This window comes from Diplotaxodon limnothrissa, linkage group LG16, assembly GCF_057381915.1.
Source record: "Diplotaxodon limnothrissa isolate DT_005_m linkage group LG16, D_limnothrissa_male_GT1.1, whole genome shotgun sequence".
Classification (NCBI taxonomy): Eukaryota; Metazoa; Chordata; class Actinopteri; order Cichliformes; family Cichlidae; genus Diplotaxodon; species Diplotaxodon limnothrissa.
The window spans coordinates 20,536,205-20,559,900 of record NC_140611.1 but is presented as its reverse complement, the minus strand read 5'-3'; the positions used below and the strand labels follow the sequence as shown (position 1 = coordinate 20,559,900).

Genomic DNA, 23,696 nt, shown 5'->3' with positions numbered 1-23,696 from the left:
ATTTCTCGAGTTTGAATATTTTATAAATAAAACGAAAGTTCAATTTACCCATTTTATCTGCAGTTCATCATACATATTATTTATTAGTATTTTTATTTTATTTTACTTGTATTTTTTAACACTGTACCTCAAACTCTTGTTAGTTTCTTATATTTACAAGCACCCCCAAAATTTGCAGACTTGCACAGAGATGGTAAAACTCTGATGACTGATAATGGAGATGAGGACAGGGAGGAACAGGGGTTTAAATGCACCAAGGAGACAGTCAGAGAGAATTCGGGACAACTGGAGACATTTAAGGATGCAGGGACTGACAGAGACAGGGAAGAAGTCTCATCGTGACGAGTAAAGTTTCTTTTGCCTGGCTGGGCAGTTCTCTGGGTGCTCAGCACCCTCAAAGCTCTGATCCTAGAATCGCCCCCGCCTGCCACGGGGTTATAGTGAGCTGCCTGGAAAGCCATTTCCCGGCGGCTTTGCAGCACCAACAACTGGGGTGTGTCTCCTCCATGCGAGTGTCAGGCAGGGGTGGATCTAGAAGGGTGGTGTTGTAACTTTATGCAGCGTTGTACCAACTGCTGGTTTAACGTGGGTTGCGGTCAAAGTCAACTTTAGATCAAGCACAGAGGACTGAGACGAGGCTATGGTGGAGGTCGGGTCTCTTTTACTCAGCTCGCTTTTCAATCACATACAATACCACAGTACCACCTACTGGTGGGAGGTAGTAATAGCTGCTGCTTATTACAATATACCACATCCCTCTTTTCCGAGATAAAGATACTACCTCTTAACTCCAATATTTTGTAACATAAATGCACCTTTTAAATCGTAGGAACATTAACAATATTATATTCTTGAGACATTAAGTAAAGCACACTTTAGATTGCCTATCACTTGAACAATGCAAATACATATCAGTGCAGTGTTTTTGAAACAGATGAACACATGACAAATTGGATGAGACATGTCAAAATGACCATATGAAACATGACATATTTTCTCTCTTTTCCAACAAAACAGTTATCTAACTTGTACAGAACAACTCAGGTACAGGGTAGAGTGACTTTAAGTTTCCCAATCACTTAGTCTCTATACCTGGCAGGGCGTATTATTGCTCGGCCACAGCGTGTGTAGCATGTGGGTGTATTGTCCATACTTGCAGGACGAGAGTGTTGTGGGGTGTCACTTGCTGGTGGCACAACTGGCTCTTGGGCGTGAACAGACAGTTCATCTGGGTCCATGGATGTGTCCTTAAACAGGCTTGGGTGTATTTTCCTCAGATGTCTCCTGTTCCTCTTGAGCACCTCACCCTCTGGTGTTTGCGCAGTGTAGGAGCGTGGTTCCTCTCGCCGATGAGCTACAACAGCTGGCTCCCAACCGCGCCGTGTTTGCATGTGCACAGTATCGCCTGAGGTCAAAACAGGCAGTGGTCTTGCATGCTGATCAAAGTGGTATTTCCGCTTTGACTGCAGTCCACGCACTTTATCGTGAATGTTCTGTGGGGTTGACTGTCTCAACACAGCACTGGCGCATGGCAGCGTGCTGCGGAGAACCCTTCCCATCAACATTTGTGCAGGTGACACATTCAGTCCTGTGACTGGAGTGTTCCTCAGAGATAACAGCACTAGATGTGGATCTGTTCCAGTTCGTATTGCTTTTTTAAGTGCATGTTTAACAGTCTTTATGGCTCGCTCCGCCATTCCATTTGAAGAAGGAAAACCGGGACTGGAAAAAGTTAGCTTTATCTCCCAAGATGCTGCAAACGATCTCATCTCGTAGCTGGCAAATGGAACATGATCGCTCACTATCTCTTTGGGAATCCCGTGTCTTGCAAAGACTGATTTCATCTTCTGAATCACAGAGTGTGCCGTTTTGTCAGGTAAGTTAAGAACTTCCGGGTATTTGGATAAATAGTCAACTAACAAAAGATATGGCTGACCGTTCAGTTCGAAGATGTCTGCTCCGATTTTCATCCATGGCAGCTCTGGAATCTGATGTGGAATAAGTGGCTCAGCCTGGTTCTTTGGCTGCATTTGCTGGCATTGTTCACACTTTTCAAGCATAGTCTCTATATCGTGTGACATGCCAGGCCAGTACAGTACTCTTCTTGCTCTGGCTTTTGTGCGCTGTACACCTTGGTGAGCGAAATGCAACTTCTCCAGGATCACTTGTCTGAAGCTTTGGGGTATTACAATCTTGTCCCCTATCATAATAATGTCATCGTGGATACTGATATTGTGTCTCATAGGCCAGTAGCTGTGGAGTGTTCTGTCTAAACTCTTCCTTTTAGCTGGCCATCCGTTGAAGTGTCTTCTACACACAGCCTGTAGCACGCTGTCTGCTGCAACTGCCGTTCTCAGGTCACTCAGTGTTTTCTCACTCAATGTTGCTGTGGCCTCCAGAGCATACACAACTCTTTCATCATTTGTGCTTTCACTCACATTTTCATTGTCACTGGTGGTTGTGGCACGTGAAAGTGCATCGGCTATGAACATGTCTCTGCCGGGGGTGTATGTGACGGTGAGATCATATCTCTGTAGTTGCAGCAGCATTCCTTGTAACCTTGCTGGTGCCTTGCATAGCGGCTTACGCATTATCGCCTCCAGGGGTTTATGATCAGACTGCACGGTCACTGGTCTTCCATAGACATACTGGTGGAATCGTTTAGTGGCAAACACAATGGCTAGCAACTCTTTTTCTATTTGTGCATACCTTTTTTCTGTGTCTGTGAGTGCTCGTGACGCATAGCACACAGGTTGCCCTTCTTGTAATAGGCATGCACCCAGCCCATCTTTTGAAGAATCGGCCTGCAATGTTAATGGTTTCTTGTGGTCATAAAATCTCAACACTGGTGCTTGTGTGAGCGTCGCCTTGAGCATCTGTAACGCTGCTGTGTGGTGTGGCTGCCACTGCCACGCTGTGTCCTTTTTGAGTAGCTGTCTTAAAGGTGCTGTGAGTGATGCTTCATTTTGAATGTACTGTGCCAAAAACTTCGTCATTCCCAGCAGACGCTGAAGGCTTTGTTTGTCTTCTGGAGTCGGCATGTCGACAATAGCTTTGATCTTTGAAACATCTGCTTTCTGCCCTGCTGCTGTGATGATATGGCCCATGTATTTCACTGTGTCAACTTTGAACTGAATTTTGTCCTTGTTAAACTTCACGTTAGCTGCTCTTGCTTTCTCCATGACCTTCTGCAGGATTTCATTGTGTTCGTGCTCTGATGTAGCTGCAATTATCATATCATCTGCAATGATAAATACACCAGGAATGTTGCCAAAAGTCTCACAATTCTTTTGTTGAAAAACCTCGCTGGCGGATTTGATCCCGAATGGGAGCCGGAGGAAGTGATACCGGCCCCAAGGTGTGTTAAAGGTACAAAGCTTTGATGACGGCTCGTCCAGCTTGATCTGCCAGTATCCATCTTTTTCATCCAATATGGTGAAGATGGATTTTCCTGCTAGCTTGCTGCGAACGTCCTCGTGTGTGGGGATGGAGTAGTGCTGGCGTTTAACTGCTTGGTTCAGATCACAAGGGTCCAAACACACCCTTAGTGTTCCGTTCTTCTTCTGTGTGGCGACAAGACTGTTGACCCAATCTGTAGGCTCATTGACAGGTGTTATGACATCTCTGTTTTGTAAGTCCTGTAGCGTCTTCTTCAGCGGGTCCATTATGGAGAGAGGCACGTTCCTGCATGCATGAATCACAGGTGTTGCATTTGGGTCGGTGTGTATGTGGTGAACTCCAGGGAACTCACCTAAGCCTGTGAACACATCAGCATACATCTCCACAAGCTCTTCCTTGGTAGAAGGTGGTTTGGCTAGTTTCGTTTTAGTGGATGTTATGGCAAGGGTCTCAACTCGTTTCACCAGATGCAGCTCTTCACAAACTTGTCCACCCAGGATCGGTTTATCTGCATGGCCTGATACAAGAAAGTCAAACACAGCCTTGTGCTTCCGTGCTTCACACTCAAGAGACACCACACCATCTGCACGTATGCGGGCTCCACCAAAAGCTATGAGTACAGTCTTTGTGGGCTGTAACCGAGGCATCCCTGGTAACTTGTTGTAAACTGATCTGGGGAGCACATTTGCGTCCGCACCTGTGTCTAGCTTGAAGGTGACTGATACGTCTCCGATTGTTACACTTTCATGCCAACTTTCAGTTTTGTGCTTGTCACTGCACACCACGCCAATGTACAGTGAATCCCCATCAGTCTCAATGTTATTAATAGTTTTTGTTTTCTTGTAGTTTCTACTTTTCTCTGCGCCTGCTCTGCATACTTTTGAGAAGTGGTTATTTTTCCCACACTTGTGGCATGTTGCCCCATAGGCTGGACACTGTCGGAGCGCGTGTTTGTTGCCGCATTTGTAACAAACCATTTGCTTGTCGTTGCTCGTTTTGTTTTTACTGTGTCCTGATTTAATGTGTCCCGTTATTTTTCTTAATGTGTCCACTGACGTATCTTGGGCTGCAGTTGTTGACTGCATAGCCTGAATCTGTGACTTGGCCACTTCTGCTGATCTGCATATTTCTATCGTTTTGCGCAGTGTGAGGTCGTTGCCACGAAGTAATCTCTCTTTTAGTCTTGTGTCATTTATGCTGAACACCAATTTGTCCCTGATCATGTCGTCCTCATTGACCCCAAACTCACAACTTTTACTTTTCTGACGGAGTTCTGTGATATATCTGTCCACTGTTACACCTGTTGACATTGGGTATGACCAGAACTTATGGCGCTCAAAAACAACGTTCTTTTGTGGACTACGGTAGTCTTTAAACGCTTTCAGAATGTCCTCCATTGCTAGCGCGTCTCCGGCCGGGGTTACAGTGAGTGTATTGTACACTTCAAGCGCCTCCTCACCGATAGTGTGGAGAAGAATGGCTGTTTTAACCTTTTCATCTTTCTCCAGCGCACCCGTAGCAGTCATATATAGTCTGAATCTTTGTTCCCACCTGCACCAGGTCTCAGATAAATTGCCGGTGAGCAGTAGCGGCGATGGTGGCCTGAATTGCTCCATACCGTTAGCAACGTCTACCGTTAGCTAATCTACGGCTAGCTTACTCACGTCGCGGTCCCCGTTCACACGGTCTCGCCAACTTCTGACACCATGTTGTAACTTTATGCAGCGTTGTACCAACTGCTAGTTTAACGTGGGTTGCGGTCAAAGTCAACTTTAGATCAAGCACAGAGGACTGAGACGAGGCTATGGTGGAGGTCGGGTCTCTTTTACTCAGCTCGCTTTTCAATCACATACAATACCACAGTACCACCTACTGGTGGGAGGTAGTAATAGCTGCTGCTTATTACAATATACCACAGGTGGCATGTGGTGGCAAGTGCCACCCTAAAATGATCTCTTGCCAACCAAGTGCCACCCCAGTTTTGCATATGACAGTGTTGATTTTTAAAATAAAATAGCATGAACATTTTGAGCGTAGTTACAGTTAACAGTGTATAGAAATGCTAAAACTGAATTTATTGCATAGTGTTACCCCCCTCCACAATTAACAAATGGTTCAGCCCATAGCGACCAGCTCTTTTCTTGTTTTCAGTAGCAACCAATGCTTATGATTGTGCCAGAGCACATTTTGAACAACACCATGGGGATTTCAGATTTCACACAGGTGGTTGGTTGTTACACTCTGGAAATGGAATGAAGGTGAGTGTTATTAACCCTCTGGGGTCCACAGACACGCTGCACCTCCAAATCACTGATTTAAGCATCAAGGTGCAACAAGGTGCAGCCACGCTGAGTCTCTATTTCAACCCGTGTTGAAAATTCGGACTGTAAAGTATACACCGGTTTTTACAATTTAATTACACCACATTTACTCAGGGCCTTCTGAAGGCCCTGAGTAAATGTGGTTATCCCAGCTGGACTTTTGTCAAAGCTGGGAAGGCACCTAAAGAAAGCTCCAGCCGATCCAGGAGAGAAGGACAATCGCTGCCCAAGCGAAAACCTGTAGTGATCTCGTATGTGTCAGGAGTATTGGAGCAGTTGAGACACATTTTTTCTAAACACCGGGTCTCTGTGGCTTTTAAACCCCAAAACACGCTGCGCCAAAAATTGGTCCACCCCAAGGATCGGGTCCCCGACACAAACAGAGTAACATAGTGTAAGCTGTTAAGTGCCAGGAGGATTGCCAGGATTTATACATTGGGGAAACCAAACAACCTCTAGCGAAGTGGATGGCACAACACAGAAGAGCTACCTCATCAGGCCAGGACTCTGCAGTCTATTTACACCTACAGGCCAGTGAACACTATTTCAATGATGAGGATGTACACATCCTGGACAGGGAGGAACGCTGGTTTGAGCGCGGAGTCGAGGAGGCCATTTACGTGAAAAGGGAAAGACCATCTCTGAATCGAGGAGGGGGCCTAAGGGTACATCTTTCGCCATCTTACAATGCTGTGATTGCAGCCATTCCCCAACTCTCTGTGAATGGTACTCATGGCCATTGGTCAGTGGTCTTTGATCAGTGGGTTTTGGTCAGTGGTTGTTGATCAATGGTCATGAGAATTTGCATAATTAAGATTAAGGAACTGACCTCCCAGCCCATTGTTCCTTCAGTGGGCTGGTTTCAGTCATTATGCAGATGCACTGTTTACAAGATTGGGGAAACCTGCAGTTAGCTGAGACTGAAGAAGTCACTTGGATGAGTGACGAAACGTTTCTCCCACAAAACGCTACGACCAGATGAACAGAATTAATTTTTGGAGAATATAATATATCAGTCTTAGAAAGTCACTTTAAAATTGGGAGGTTGATTTAAGGTACAGTGTGTATCTGTAATCTCACCACTAGATGTCAGAAGATTGCAGCTTGAAGTCAAATTAATTCTGTGTTCTTACTCCTCTCATTTCAAGTGCAACTAGAGGGGTAGTGTGAATGCTGTAGCACAAATACTCGACCACTGTTCATCTGCAGTGATTCTACCAGAAGGAAATAAAAAATCCAAATCCAAAAGATTATTGTTTTATCTTTTTTTTTATTGGATATGCTGCAAGTCAACATCATCAAGTGTCTTCTTGACAATGACACAAGTCTGTACTCGTCTATAAAAATATCTAAGATCTAAAGAAAAATAAATAAATATAAAAATCCAAAATGTCAAAAAAAAATAACTAAACTCCAAAAATGTACATTAACATAAAAAACTTTTGTTCATTTTCTATTTATTACTGAATATTTAAAGAAACCTTACTAAGCAAACATGTACTACATCCACATTAATGAACTATATAAAATACAAATAATTATACTCAAGATTATTACAAGTATATTAAAAAGCAAAAGTCTGCACTTTGCACTTTATTTTTTCTGCAGTGAAACTTCTTTAAAAATGCTTAAAAACAACAAAGCAAACAAAATAAATAAATAAAATTACAACAGTGTTGTACAACACTCAGAGAGTGACCTGCCTTGGTGGAGTTCTGAATTTCCTGAGGGCTTATTGTAGGAAAATGGTTTAGGGAGCTTGAAGTCCTGTATAAATAAATATACTTGACACCCTAAAGACATCCACTATGCCCATTCCCTGCTCACATTTTAATACTTAGACTACTGAAACCGGATTCACAGTTTCGAATACTCCTCATTTATCTGACACTGCGCTTTGGTGCAGACCTGCTGTTTATTTAGTTTAGTTCTCTTCATCTTCCTTTGATGCAAACTTTCTCCTAACTGGGTGCTCCTTGTGAACACGCAGATTGGATGGGAGTGGTTGGAACTGCTCTATTTGTGGCCAGAGATGTGTTTCTGAGTTGAAGAGGATATTGTAGCCCTGTTGTCCTCCTGCTTCCCTGAAAAACATCCAAGTCTTTGTGTAACTTGAAGGCTTTTCAGTTCAGAAGTGACCACAGATTAAATCCAGCCTCTCAATATACTGACTGCTCTGCTTGGTATTTTTACAGTGAGCACCGCTGCCTATGAAGACAAAAGGCTAAAAGAAAATTTAGTGCTGACTCTGAGATAGAAAATAAGGTAGAAACATTTGAGAGTATTAAAGATGATGACGATCTTCTGATCTCTTCTCTTGACTTAGGGAGAAACTGATCCTGATTCAGTGTCCTTATCATTATTTTTCTGCAGAGTAAAGCAATAATGACTCTGACACTCACTAGTCTCCTTCATTCTGCTTAGTGCACAATCCCAGGATATGGTGAAACCCTCCATGCATGGTATGGATGGACTTGTAACCGGAGGTGGGACCAAGTCATTGTTTTGCAAGTCTCAAGTAAGTCTCAAGTCTTTATCCTCAAGTCTCAAGTCAAGTCTCAAGTAATGTCAGGCAAGTCAGAGTCGAGTCTCAAGTCACTGGTGTAAAAGTCCGAGTAAAGTCACAAGTCTGAAATTTTGAATTTCAAGTCTTTTTGAGTCTTTAAAAAAAAACAAACGAAAAAAGCATGTTGCAGTTATATGCTAAATGTAAATATTAGACCATGTAATTTTTAAATCTGTGTTTTTCTCAACACATGACAAAATAGTGAACTTAGAAAATATACACAAATTGTGAAATTGCACCTCTTTAAAATGCAGCTCAATTAAACTTAGCTCCAAGAATAATTTTCACCAACAGTTCTGAGATAAGCTGCATGTTATTCTTGGATGCGGTTGTAGGACCGGCTTTAAAATCGCATGACAAAAATATCATACATATTAAAAAAAACTGCATCACCAACGTAGCCTGGACAACATTTGCTAGTTAGATGAAGTCAGCTATCTCATTGTAGCATATTTATATGCATATTTATAATCATACGGTTCTTGGAGTGAGTGCATACACTCATGAAGTTTAGTAACTTCAGGTCACTGCAACAAGTCCAGGTACAGTTTACCGATGGATGGGTACAGGACCTTGAAACGCACCGTGTAGAACGAAAGACCATCATACGTATCATAAGTTTACCAGTCTCACAAATCGTCATCATAAATACACATTCGTTAACAGTTTATTAATAGGACCTTTGAGCTCAACGGTAATTAATTAGTAGTGGAAATAATTTCTGGTAGCATCACAGAAATGTAGCAGTGACAATAATACTGTATGCTGTAATCGTACTGGGCAATTAGTGATACAAAAAACCTGTTTTATCCTGTGAATAAAAGTATATGTTTTTGTCAATGTACCATAATAACAGAAGCGAAACGCAATATTGTGTCAGGACAATTCACTATTTATGCACAATAAATAAAGGAGCATAGCGCGACAATTTCTGTTCAGCGCCAGACTTGCTTGTAACCTATATCACCAATTATGTTAAGAAAAATGACGCATTAACTACAACAGCAGACTGACCTTCGTGTAAATGCTTGGAGCAGACTAACCTGTGAGCTGGAGGGTTCTGGGACGTTATATTTGGTCTTTGAATGGCTGCAATCCAGTCCATCCATCACCTCTTTGTTACTTCGGAAACACGGCTCGAACAATTTCTCTTCAACGACGTAATCCGATAACAACCGATCTCTTTACCCGTCGGCTTTCCGTGGCTGTCATGCGACCGGCTATTGCAGTTAATAATACAACAGCTTCTTGACATTTTTGTGTTTCTTTTTATCGCTGTGTGACTGATTTCAATTGAAAGCCTGCGTGCGCTAGTACCTCTTGCCACGAGTTCCCAGAATCCTTTGCGGTTTTACCCCTGAATGACGTCACATTTTCAATCTCTATATAATATGCATGTTAAATTTTATATTTGGGGTGAAATATCAAGTCTTTTCAAGTAAACCGGTTCAAGTCCAATTCAAGTCCCAGGTCATTGGTGTAAAAGTCCAAGTCAAGTCACAAGTCTTAGAACATTTTTTCAAGTCAAGTCTAAAGTCATAAAATTAATGACTCGAGTCTGACTCGAGTCCAAGTCATGTGACTCGAGTCCACACCTCTGCTTGTAACTGTCCTTGATGTCTACATTGTTGCCTTCTGCTAGTGCAGTTCGCTCAGTTCTGCTTTCCCTCTTCTTGTTACCATCTCACTACACTTCTCCAGTCAGTATGACATCACAGTGTCATTGCTGTATATCCTGGTGATATGGATCAGTGAGTCTATGTCTCGTTCACTCTTGGCATACAGTTTAATGTCATCCATGTAGGTGTGGTGGCTGATGATTGCTTGATTGTGTAGTTGATATCCCTAGCCAGTCTTGTTGATGATCTGGCTAAGGGGATTCAGACCTTCCACACTTGACCACGCACTTGGCTTCAAGTTGGCCTCTAGCATTGTTCACCACATCCCCATTGAATTCCCGATGAAGGATCTTAGGGTCCTGTTGGTCTTGTATAGTTCTAGACATTCCAGAATCCGTGTGAGTCATAGGCTTTCTTATAGTGAATCAATAGGTTGACAGTACATAGGTTCGTGAACCTGGTCTTATAGTCTTAGATAAAGCAAAAAACTTCTGTCAAACTAAGTGCTCTCAAAGTTGTTAAAGCAAAGATCATTGAGATATAAAAGCTCCCTGGATGGTGATGGATGGTTGGAACTGCTGCGCTCACAGGCAGAGTCATTTGTCTGAGCTGAAGAGGCTGTTGTAGCCCGGATGTCCTCCCTCTGATGGCGTTCCCTTTTAGTTTCTGCTCTGACACTGTTCATGTCTGTCAGTAACTGGAAGGTTTTTCAGTTCAGAAGTGATCATAGATTGAATTCAGTCTCTCCATATACTGACTCCTCTGCCTGTTGTTTTCACAATTAGTGCTGCCACCCTGTGGCTGAGGGAGAGATGTCTATAAAGACAAAGTAAAAATAAAAATCAGTGTAGACTGTACTAAGGCAGAGACATGTGACAGTGCTAAAGGTGGCAACAATCTTCTGACCTCTTCTCCTGACTGAGGAAGAATCTGATCCTGGACGGCATCCTGATTTAGTTTCATCACATTTTTTCTGCAAATTAAAAGAAGTGACTGATAATGAAATCTTAGTACTCGCCAGGTGATTCAGAAATAAGACAGGATAGTCTTGATGCATGCTCAATCATCCAGGTAAGTAAATCCCAAAAGTTGATTCTGCTCATCTGGATGTAGCATTTTCAGTGGGAGAAACATTTTTTCACTCATCCAAGTGACTTCTTCAGTCTTAGCTGACTGCAGGTTTTCCCAGCCTTATTAACAGTACATTTGTGCAGTTTATGGCATTCGTGCAGTTTATGGCATTCGGCATTTGTGCATTCTCAACATATTTTGAGAAAAAAATCTATTTATTTTCCTTCAGTTATGTGAGTGATACTTTTCGCTTTTAAAAAAAAATCTATTTTCATATTTCATGAAATGAAAATGCACTATACTATTGTGTAAAGTGCTAATTAGAGTAGCACTAAATATCAAAGCTTAACACTTTAACACTAAACAAAATATATATTAGCACAGACGGGAAAGTAAATGTTGTTTTAGATTTTAAAGTACCTGAGGCTTTTTTCTGATTCAACTGAAAAATGTTTGTAACATTCAGTTTTCTGTTACAGTATTTAAATACTGCAAAGTATTTAAATACTGAAGTCTGATAGACATTACTTGGACACAACACTGAAACAGCCTGATCAGTAGTGTTCACCAAAACACCTGTGACCAGAGCACTTGAGCTTGTTCTGGCACCTCAGTCCTCGATCTGATAAAGATCTGGGCAATTTTGAAGCTAGATGAATATCTGAACATATTTTTTTGAGTTTTTTTCTTTAAATTGAGTTATTTGAAGATTTTCTTCAGAGCTACCGGTGACTTATTACCGAGTTTATTGTTTGACCTTTAGCTCCCTGAGTCCACATGTCAAATTGTCCTTGAGCAAAGGACTGAACCTAAATTGCCGTGTATGTATCGATCAGCAGTCAGTATATTACTGTAGATTTTCAATCATTGTTTTGCATTTTATTTTATTTTTTTCTGGTCCTCTTTTATTTTGTAGTCATCACTGGCTCTCAACTTTGATATTTCACTTCCTGTATTGCTGTGGTCCCGCCTATGTGATTTTCTACCATAATGCGCTTTATACCTGCCTCTGTCTCTCCCCTCCTCTGTATATAAAATACTATAGTATTATAGTTATCCTTGTCCTCTCTCAGATGGACTTTAGTGGTGAGTTGTGTACCAAACCTTGATTTAAAAAGAAAGATAAAGATTGCATTGTTGTCGCTATACATGGGTATTATACAGTGAAATCAGACCAGAGCTTACATTTCAGCAAACTAGCACACATAGATTAATTTGTGCTTTCACTCATCCATTAATTCTACAAAAATTCCAAATTCATCCATTCATTGTGAAGTTATGTGAAGCTTTTACTCACCTATAGAGGAAGACAGCTAGTGTGAGTCACAGTGACTCTTTAAATGCCATCAAACATAATAAAAAATGGTGTTTGAGATTTATGGACAAATCAGTCTTACAAGTGCTGACACCGATTCTACAGCCAAACAGAAAGAAGCAACATTCATGCATTCATCATGAAGATAAAAAGGTTTTACTCACCTATAGAGGAAGACAGCTAGTGTGATGCAACACAGAAGGAATCCAATTGCAGGTGGGAGTATGTATAGAAAATATTTTGATGAAGTGGATTCTGTATCAAATCAGCAGAGAATTAATATAAATTGCTTGTTTGACCTTTACTAGAAGTGATTATTCCTGTTTGTTGTTCTACCTACCTTTGAGGTTCTCAGACACAGTTAAATTCCATGTAATGCTGTTTACGCCACTTCTGTCTGTTATCTTACACGTATAAAGTCCTTCATCTTCAGGCTGAGCACTAAAAATAATTAGCTTTGTAGGAAACTCATGGTTTATTTTCAGTCTATTAAAGTTTGAATGTGTGCGATTCAGCACAATGGAATAGTGAAAAACAGATCTTTTGTTAGTCCAGGTGATAAGTGTTGCATTTTTCTCAGATATGTTGCAAGTCAGTGTCACTGAGTCTCCTGTGGACGCCAACATAGGTCTGTGGTCGTCTTTAAGCAACATGTAAGATTGAAAGAAATAATAAATATATTTCAGTAGAAAATCTGGATAGTTCTGTGGTTTCCTCCAAAAATGTCTAAAGCTTAATGGAGATATTCATTCAATATAAAATTATATCTGCATTTAATCTAGAAAAAAAGGAATCTTAAACACAAATGTGCTCTTTACCTGCAAAGACATGCCACATCACTAACAGCTGAATGAAGAGCAGTGCTGCTTGGTTTAGCCTGATCATCATGATCAACAGAGAGAGGAAGAAACAGACCTGAACTTCACCGTCAGCTTTATGTGTATCTGAGGAGGAGCCACAAAAAGGAAGTGGTTAGCCGCTCTACTGCTGAGCTACGAAACTAATGTATGTAAATGTGTCACCATTTGTTCAAACAATAAGTTGGATGGATGTCATGAATGCAATGATTGAATTTAACTACAAATGTCGCAGTTCAAACACAGTTATTCAAGAAACTGAACACAATTATATTGCCAATAATTTCTTCTTGTAATTTAGTCACTCATTTCATAAATATAAGATGCACTGGAATGAAGGAAAATTTATCAGCTGAATCTTTGCCCCCAAGAGTTAAAGTAGCTCTCTCAGAAAAGGGGCTCCAATCCTATTCTCAGCTCTTTGGGGAATTGAACTAAACTAGATGTAATAATGCCAGTATTACAGATAAAGAACCAACTGAGAACCAAGAACAAGACTAAATTCACTAAGTAGTACAAAACGTCTTGGTCAGTGAGCAGCTAACTGTTAAAATAGCAATTTGTATAAAATGTCTTCAGACTGGCCGTCGAATTTCACATTAAGCATCATGAACATGTTGGACACAACTTCCAGAATCATTTCACTTTTATTTTTGGCTAAATTCTCAGCAGCCACATTCAAAACAAAACTAGTTAAGTTCAAATGGAGGGTGTAAAAAGCATGACACATGTCTGGAGCCTGGAGACAAACTGATTGGCAATTTAGAATTACCAATTAACGTAACGCGACTAACAGCATGTCTTTGAACTGTGGGAGGAAGTCAGAGTACTGGGAGAGAACATGCAAACTCCACATAGAGAAGTCCCAGCCAGATGGTGGATTCAAACCCAGGACACAAATGTTAGTCCAAATCTGTTTGAAAATCACCAGCAAGTTACCTGGAGATATTTACACAACAGACATAATCTGAATGAGCTTAATTTTATGCTTGTTTTATGCTTATTAAAAAAATTACATATATCCAGTTTCAGCTTTATGAAAATAATCAGGTGCAAAAAGCCTAATTTAATACATTTATGACAAAACTAATATATCTGAAACAGAAGAAACATTGGGTTGTATGGAAGCCCCAAACGCAATTTCATTGTTCTTGACAATGACAATAAATAAATAAATACAAATACAATACAAATACAAAGATAAAAAAAAAAAAAACAGTCAAAATTAAGATTGAAAATCAAATGTTTTTACACAAAATTTTACTCGTACAGATAGAAAATTAGGTCTACACTAATATAGTGATTTTGTTATTTAACAGAATTAAATTCAAGAGGTCCAGCTTGGTTTTATGAATCTATATGCATGCTATTTGTTAGCATTGTTGTGTACTTGGAATTTTCATTTTTTATAAAATGCTTTAAAACCATAATAGAAATGTGACAATTTTCATTTTTAAGTGTAATGTAAATAATGTAAATAAATTTACATTTCCTTTAGTTTTTTCTTAATTGGTACAACCTCCAGACGTTTCAAAACCTGGTAATAAAAATAAAACTAAACTGCATGGTCAACATAAAAGCAATCATTTGTTATTTTTGTAAATTGATTCTATAAATCCAGGCAGACGCAATGAAAAATGGTGTTTGAGCTTTGTGGTTGAATTATTCTTACAAGCACTGACAATGAATTAAACAGTCTATACTTTGTTTCCTTTTCATCTTCTTTATCTGGACTTTCTTCTTGTCAGCACACCATAAGTCACAGGTTGGACTGAGTCTCTCAAAGTGCTGCCTGTCCTGTACACTGCAAAACTTTGAGGTTGTGGAGGGACCACCTATGGATCGAAAGTGTAAATAAACTTAATTCTTACGAGAAAAACATTAAATAGCAAGCATGAGGGTAGGTAAGAGAAGATATGAGTTGAAACACTTTGTGTGGAAAAAAAAATAATAATAAAGTTCCTCTAACCTTTCCTTCCAGCTGAGCATGATACTGGACAAAACTCAAGGTCCTGATCTCATGCAAGCCATTTTTCAGGGTCCTGGTGCAGCATCTAATGAAAAATAACACAGAACGTTATTTTTGTTTCATTTTTATATATGGGTTTAGAAATGATTAAGAATTTGCTGATAGTAAAAATAATCATTATTTTTCAGTAGATATTTTGTTTTTTGACAAAGTAGAGGTAAAAATTTTGGTGAAATGAATGAAAACATATTTTGAGTTCATGAAAAATGAATGTAACATTCAGTTTTGTGTTATATTCTTTAAATAATTCAACTTATTTAACACAGTGAAATTCTGATAGATACTGCTCAGGCTCACCATTAAAACTACCTGCCCAATAGTGTTAAGCTCCTCCCCTTGTGTCACTAAAACATCTTTGACTGGAACAATTGAGTTTGTTCTGAAACCTCAGACTTCAGTCTGATGGAGATCTGGAGGATCTTGTGAGGTTTGCTACTACATTAATATCTTAGGTTCTTTCTTGTATTCTAAATATTTTCTTTATAGGTATCTGTGATATAGGGTTGGTGCTATTTAATCACAGGGTTGGTTATCTGAACCTCCAGTCCAGTCCAGTCCAATCCAATTTTATTTATAAAGCACTTTAAAATACCCAGCACAGGACCAAAGTGCTGTACAGAAAATATGTTAAAAACAATAGAATAACAGAAAACAGCAAAAATAAATAAACAAAAGACGTGATACAGGAAAAAAAACAGCCCTATATTAAAAACAAGATAAAACAGCATAGAATCAACTAAAAATAAAACCAACATCTCACACGGGGTCAAAGGAGAGGGGAAAGAGGTGGGTTTTTTGGAGTGATTTAAAAACATTTAGAGAAGAAGCCTGTCTAATCTCTAAATGCAGATCGTTCCACATTTCCACAGAGCTGCTACAGCAAAAGCTCGATCTCCTCTAAGTTTAGGCTGAGTCCTGGGTACCTTCAAGAGCAGCTGATCAGCTGACCTGAGAGAGCGGGTGGGTGTATAAGGCTGTAGCAGCTCAGACACATAAGATGGGGCTAGGCCATTGAGGGCTTTAAAAGCAAATAAAATAATTTAAAAATGAATCCCAAAAGAAATGGACAGCCAGTCAAGTGAAGCTAAAATATGGGTGCCAGTTAAAAGAGGAGCTGTGGCATTTTGCACCCTCTGTAGATGAGTAATGTATGATGCACTGATCCCTATATAAAGTGCATTACAGTAATCCAGCTGAGCGCAAACAAAAGTGTGGATAACTGTCTCAAAGTGTGCTGTGAAAGAATTGGCTTTATTTTAGCCAGCTGCCTGAGCTGAAAGAAGCTTGATTTTGCCTTAATCCGACTGTCAAGCTTCAGTTCAGTCCACTTTGACCCCCAGGTTTGTGACAGTTGGCTTAACATACTGGGCCAAGGTATCTAAATACACATTTGGGGTCTCAGTGGGGCTACCAAAAACCATCACCTCAGTCTTTCTGTCATTGAATTTTAAAAAGTTAAGAGACATCCAAGCCTTGATTTCATCAAGATACTGAAGTAATGGTGTGTGAAATATGTGCCTTTTTTCTTTAGAGGGACATAGATCTGACAGTCCTCAGCATAAAAGTGCAATGCAATGCCGTGTTTTCTCAGTATAGGACCAAGAGGGATCAGATATTAAAAAAAGAGGAGGGGGACCTAGAACTGAGCCCTGTGGGACACCACAAAAGAGAGGAGTGGAGGACGACACATGGTTACAGAGACTGACACAAAAAGTTCGCCCTGCCAAGAAAGAACTGAAACACTCCTAATGCCCACCCAGTGCTCCAAACGAGAGAGTAAAATGGCATGATCCACTGTATCAAACACAGCTGTCAAATCTAAAAGCACAAGAACAACACAGTCCCCAGAGTCATGTCAAATCATCTTTGAGCAAAAAACTGAACCCCGAAATGCCCTGGATGCATCAATCAGCAGTGGTTTTAGTGTTATATGTTATAACTTTATGTAGTACTCATCATGAGTACTACATAAAGTTCTGATTTTTTTACCTCCTGTATTCCTATTTGACCACACCATTTTAAGTTCCTGCTATATTCCACAATATACCTGCCTCTGTCTCCTCCTCTCTGCATGTGAGCTCTTCTCGTCTTCTTTCGGATTATCTTTCTCAAGTATTCAGCATTCCAGCTTTCTTATCCCTCTTGTTGTCTGGCCCTGTTATGTCTCCGAGTGTCTTGTTGAACTTATTTCCTGTGTACCAAACCTTAATTTATGGCAGGGAATATCATCTATTTGGGGAGTGCATTTCAGTTGTTTGTAGCAAAATCTACATGAAGCACGATGACCCTACGCACAGTGAATGCAGACTCTTTGAGAATAACAAAGGTATTTTTCTAGTTGCAGAATGGAAACATGCACGCCGGAGGTTTACCACAAAAAAAGAAAAAAGAAAGAAAAAGTCCCCAGTATCAATGTTAGCTTTGACTCTGACCACCTTTAACCACTTCTTCACGACTCTTATTTCCTCTTTTCACTCTCGTCTGTATAGAAAAATAGGCCAACATAAAGAACAGAGGCTGATTTAAGCCTTTACAGACGTACTGAACAAAAAACTAAACTTGAAAAATAAAAACTATTTCAGCTCAAACTTGATAATTCTGGTGTTCTCCTACCTAAAACAATAAAGCATCTTCATATGAAATAAAAAGGTTGGGTTGAGTAATAAAAGAAACTACTGCCAGATACATTCATTCTGTGTTTTATTTTTTATTGAACACACTCGCTGGATGGATGCAGTTTCAGTATTTTGCTCCATCACAGTTTACCATGTTTACTGACAGAGCTGGATGCAATGAGAGATTTTTCACCTGCATTCTTCGTCTGGTATTAACATTCACCCTGCGTGCATATGAGTGCATATGAGAGCATGAGGGTGGGAATGGATGTTTGTATCTGTGTGTGCCTGTATGTCTGTGTCTATATGTCAGGTTGGGTGTCAGGCGCCACCTCTCTGGGGACATCTCAGGCCCTCCAAGGTTTGGAGGCCTATCTCCCCCTACCACCACTTCCCCTGCCAGTGGCGGACCCCCTCAGACATCGGTGCGTTGGTGGTTCTTTGTGTCCGGGGATGGGCGTCCAGGTACACACCGGCTCACTCCTTGGCGGCCGCTTATCGGGGCCTGGAGCCTGGGGCTCGCTCGGGCCACTTCGGAGGTGGGGTGCCCCCGGCCTCTCGGCCTGGGGCTCGGTCACTCAGGCGCAGCTGGCTGCCGGCGGAGCTCACGGGCGCGTCACTGCAACTCCCCCTGGCTTCTGCTCCGCGGCTGCTGAGTGAGCCCTCATCTGGGACTCTCCTCAGCTCTTTCCGGGACAGTGGCGCGGCTGCCCCTCTGTTGGTCTTCCTTGGTCTCTTGTGTTCTGGGGGCCTCTGGATGTCTGGAGTTTTGATCTCCTCCACACCTGCTTCACGCCCTGGAGGACGGGGCTGTGGCCCCCCCACACCCTCTAGCAGATTATTACATGAAGGAACCTTTTAAAAAACAAAAAACAAGCGCGTCCATGCTCACAGGTGTACACACGGGTGATCACACCCACAAACTACACCCTTTTTGGCTCCTACCTCAAAGCACACTGTGTTCTGTTGATCTTATGTGCTGCACAATAATGTTTAACATTTAGTATTTACTGTCATATTCCCATATATCATTGTGATGTTGTTTATTCTATTACTCTTGTTCTCTTCTGCTTGCTTTCTTTTTTCTTTCTCAGCAGGTGATCCAGGTGATTGATATATGCACTTTTTTTTCTCTGCCCGTTCTGTTGGTTTTTGTCTTTTGCCCTTCTCCCCTGTCCCTCTTCTCAGCTGTTTCTCTTTCCCTCTTTCTTTCTCCCCTTCTTTCCCCCAGTCAAGTCTGTCCCGTATTCAGTAAGTGAAAATAAAATAAACAATAAAAGGTGAATCAAATGGACCATTACGGCAAGGCTGGGATGGTCAGTTTGGTAAAGTAAATCCGTTGGGCATCTTTCTTTGCCTTTAGACAACAATTCTGATGCAAAAGAGCCAAACGGGACAGGCCAAAAAAAAAGAAAAAAAAAAAAAAGAAACGTGGAACACGGGTCGGCAAGCTAACAGGAGCCTAAATACTAAACCTGAGAATATAACATACACAGGAAACAATGAGAACCAAAACCATGAACAACAATGATCAAGGAATATAAATTAAACAAGCACATATTGCTCAAGCCTTTCAATCCAGCTGTAGTTTTTCATTAGATAAATATATTTATTTTCTTTGTAATTAAGATTCAGGCCTGTGTTTCCGAGCTTATTGTCTTTTTAGTATTTGTGTACCTCTCGCATAGCAGTATAACATGATTTCACTGAATATGACTGTACAACAGAATATAAAGCATTTAAAATGAGGTCAGCCTTGAACGTCTGCACCTGTAATACTGACCCACCCAACAGGGGGAAGTTTTGCTGCAGAATAGTTGTTTTTAGTTTTGATCAAATACGTGGTGTGTGGTGAGTGTTACAGCTCACCCACAGCCGGTGCTTTTCTACTCTGAGCACTCAAAGAACACGTTAAAGAGAATATGAGGCATTTAAAATGAGGTCAGCCTTGAACATCTGCACCTGTAATACTGACCCATATAACAGTGGTGGGGAACATTTTTTCACTTACTTTCAGTTTGGATTATTATGTGACATGCAGCGACTTTTACAGAAAGGCAATCTTTTTTGCATCACACGTGTTGGCTGGTTCACATTAGGAAAACTGAAGCTCGTTTAATTGCTCATGCTAGCTTTGTTTCCATACAAAGTGCAAATCACGATGGATCTTCGAGCAGTAAAGGAAGAGTCAGTGGCAGCTTGGCTTGCACTCTATCAGTTTACCCTCAAAGACCTGCAGTTTATCCACACAATGCACAAACCACCAGAAAAAGTGGCTGGCCTCGGTGCTTTTCCAGCTTCAGTCATTGTTAAAGAGACATGACCCTAAAAACTTCAGTCCGTTAGATTGAGGTGAGCTCTAGGTGACAATATCCAACTACAGCACAAATTCACAGAAAAAAGAAAAAAAAAAAAAAACATTCACCCTGCGTCAGTGATTTTGTTATTTAACTGAACTGAACTCAAGAGGCCCAGGTTGGTTTTATGAATCTAAATGCATTTTATTTTTCGATTGTATTGTGTACTTGGAATTTTCATTTATCATAATTTGCTTTGAAACCATCATAGAAATATGACAATTTTAATTTTAAACGAATTACTATCCTATAATATTAGCCATATACATTTATTTCCATTTCACTTTGTCTTTTTCTTATTTGGTGCGGCCAAAGAAAGAAGAAGAACACAAAATAATCACATTCATGCATTCATTATGAAGATAAAAAGGTTTTACTCACCTGTAGAGAAACACAGCCAGTGTGATGCAACACAGAAGGAATCCAATTGCAGGTGGGAGTATGTGTAGAAAATACTTTGATGAAGTGGATTCTGTATCAAATCAGCAGTGAATTAATATAAATTGCTTGTTTGACCTTTACTAGAAGTGATTATTCCTGTTTGTTGTTCTACCTACCTTTGAGGTTCTCAGACACAGTTAAATTCCATGTAATGCTGTTTACGCCACTTCTGTCTGTTATCTTACACGTATAAAGTCCTTCATCTTCAGGCTGAGCACTAAAAATAATTAGCTTTGTAGGAAACTCATGGTTTATTTTCAGTCTATTAAAGTTTGAAAAGGTGCGATTCAGCACAATGGAATAGTGAAAAACAGATCTTTTGTTAGTCCAGGTGATAAGTGTTGCATTTTTCTCAGATATGTTGCAAGTCAGTGTCACTGAGTCTCCTGTGGACGCCAACATAGGTCTGTGGTCGTCTGTAAGCAACATGTAAGATTGAAAGAAATAATAAATATATTTCAGTAGAAAATCTGGATAGCTCTGTGGTTTCCTCCAAAAATGTCTAAAGCTTAATGGAGATATTCATTCAATATATGGATTCTGTATCAAATCAGCAGTGAATTAATTTAAAATGCTTGGTTGACCTTTGCTAGAATTGACTGGATCTGCTTTTTGTCTACCTACCTTTGGGGTTCTCAGACACAGTCAAATTCCATGTAAAGCTGTGTAGGCCACGTTTGCCTGTTATGTTACATGTATAAAGTCCTTCATCTTCAGGTTGAGCGCTAAAAATAACGAGCTTTGTAGGAAACTCGTGATTTATTTTCAGTCTATGCAATGAGAAATTTGAATAGGTGCGATTCAGCTCAATGGAATAATGAAAAACAGATCTTTTGTTAGTCCAGGAGATTTGCGTTGCATTTGTCTTGGATATGTTGCAAGTCAGCGTCACTGAGTCTCCTCGGGACACCAGCACAGCTCTGTGGTCGTTTTTAACAATCTCTATAGTTTAAAGGAGACAATCATTCAATATAAAATTCTATCTGCACTTCATCTGTAAAAAAGTGAATCTCAAACACAAATGTGCTCTTTACCTGCAAAGACATCCCACATCACTAACAGCTGAACAAAGAGCAGTGCTGCTCGATTTATAGTGAACATCGTGATCATCAGACAGAGAGAGAAACAGACCTGAACTTCACCGTCAGCTTTATTTGTATATGAGGAGGAGCCGCAAAAAAAGAGGAAGTGGTTTGTTGCAGTTAAACTCAACACAAATATGTGATTCACCTTTTTTGAGAAAATACATGGAAAAATACATGTTACATGGGAGTAATTTATACAATATTTCAGATTCACAACAAACTGTTCAAACATGGAAAGTGAAGTGGGAATATAATTATATGACAAATAATTGTCTCCTATAATTTAGTCTCTCGTGTGACTCACTTGTGTAGAGAGGCAACTTTGAACTGCAACACTACATCACCACCTCGGAAAATGACACCCAAATACTGTGGTGTGCTTTTACATTGTAAAGTTGGACTGATTGGTTTAATGAAGTAAAAACTGTGTATTTAGGAAATGAATTTCAGAAAGTTGAAGATCTCAAAGCAAAATGAAGGGACCCAAAATTTCCCAAAGTTAGAAATCATATCAGTCACCTCTACCTTACCACTGACATTTCTTCTTTTCAGTGTTTTCTTTGGCTCATTCATTCATTTTAAAAATACAAATAGTTTGGGGTGCTCACTAAATTAATACATTTTATTTTCTAATTGAAGAATTTCTCAAGTTTGAATCTTTTATCAATAAAATGAAAGTTCATTTTACCCATTTTGTCTGCACTCAATCACACATTTTATTTATTAGAATTTTTATTTCATTGTACAGTTGGATTTCTTTTAAATCTTTCACAAAATATTAACTCAATGTACTTCACATAAAATGCTTCTCAGATTGTTTAAACTGAGTCATCACATTTTTGTGATGTTAAAAACCACTAATAATAAACATCTCGTTCTGTAAATCCCAGGTATTCATCTTAGACACACAAAGGTTAAAGGCCACCTTTTAAATCACATTTATCCAGTTATCACTAACCAACTTGTCAACTTAATAATATAAATATAATCAACTGTCACAATCTGCTGGCTATTTAAAAACATTACATGTTCCACTTGTTACATATATTCATATATATTCTACATTTATGCATTCAAATGTCGTTCATAAGAAAGAATCTTACAGATCAAGTTTGAAAATATGCCAGTATGTATGTTAATATACTAATGTGTATGTTTATCAAACTTATTTTAAACTATGGATTGCTTTTCTTAAAAAGCACATTTTACCTGTAGCATAACTTAAGCAGTTAAGTGAGGATCAAGTTCAGTCATATTAATAAAATATAAAGTGCTCAGATTTAGAGAGATTTACTAAAAAAAAGAATAAAATTGGTACTCAGTGAGCAGAAATTTGATCAAATAAAAAGTTGAAAGGCTGGATTAGTATCTATTAAATGTCACAGTGATTAACAGTGTATCTCGGTTGGACACAATTTCAAGAATCATCCTTTTCAATAAGCAATCCAATTGTAGGTGGGAGTCTGTATAGAAAATACTTTGATGAAATGGTTTCTGTATAAAATTAGAAGCGATGAAGAACTGTAGGTCACTTGTAATGTCGCATGTATAAATGTCCATTCCATCCATCCATTCGCTTCTGCTTATCCAGCTGTCATAGGGCGAGAGGCGGGTTACACCCTGGACAGGTCGCCAGTCTGTCGCAGGGCCAACACACAGGGACAGACAACCATTCGCACTCACATTCACACCTAGTAGTAATTTTGGATTATCCAATTAACCTATCCCCACAAGCTGCATGTCTTTGGACAGTGGGAGGAAGCCGGAGTACCCGGAGGGAACCCACGCAAACACGGGGAGAACATGCAAACTCCACACAGAAAGACCCCGGCCTCATGGTGGAGTTGAACTCAGGACCTTTTTGCTGTGCGGCAACAGTGCTAACAACCGTGCCACCGTGCTGCACCATGTATAAATGTCTTCAGTGAATAAAATAAATTTAAGGGTTCATGAAGTTTAATCACATAATATTTCAACATACAAATAATATAATATGTCAGTCTTAAACAGTCACTTAAAAA

General features: G+C 39.9%; 1 protein-coding gene across 1 annotated transcript; it reads right to left on the bottom strand.

Annotated features, from left to right (window-relative positions):
* Positions 1 to 14,872: 14,872 nt before the first annotated feature.
* Positions 14,873 to 21,691, bottom strand: LOC146616089 (uncharacterized). The gene is made up of 6 exons (XM_085374280.1): positions 21,625 to 21,691; positions 21,272 to 21,532; positions 20,707 to 20,763; positions 20,531 to 20,621; positions 15,118 to 15,202; positions 14,873 to 14,983 (listed from the first exon to the last, which is right to left on the bottom strand). The coding sequence occupies exons 1-6, from the start codon at positions 21,689 to 21,691 to the stop codon at positions 14,873 to 14,875; spliced, it is 672 nt and encodes a 223-aa protein (XP_085230406.1).
* Between the last annotated feature and the right edge of the window lie 2,005 nt (positions 21,692 to 23,696).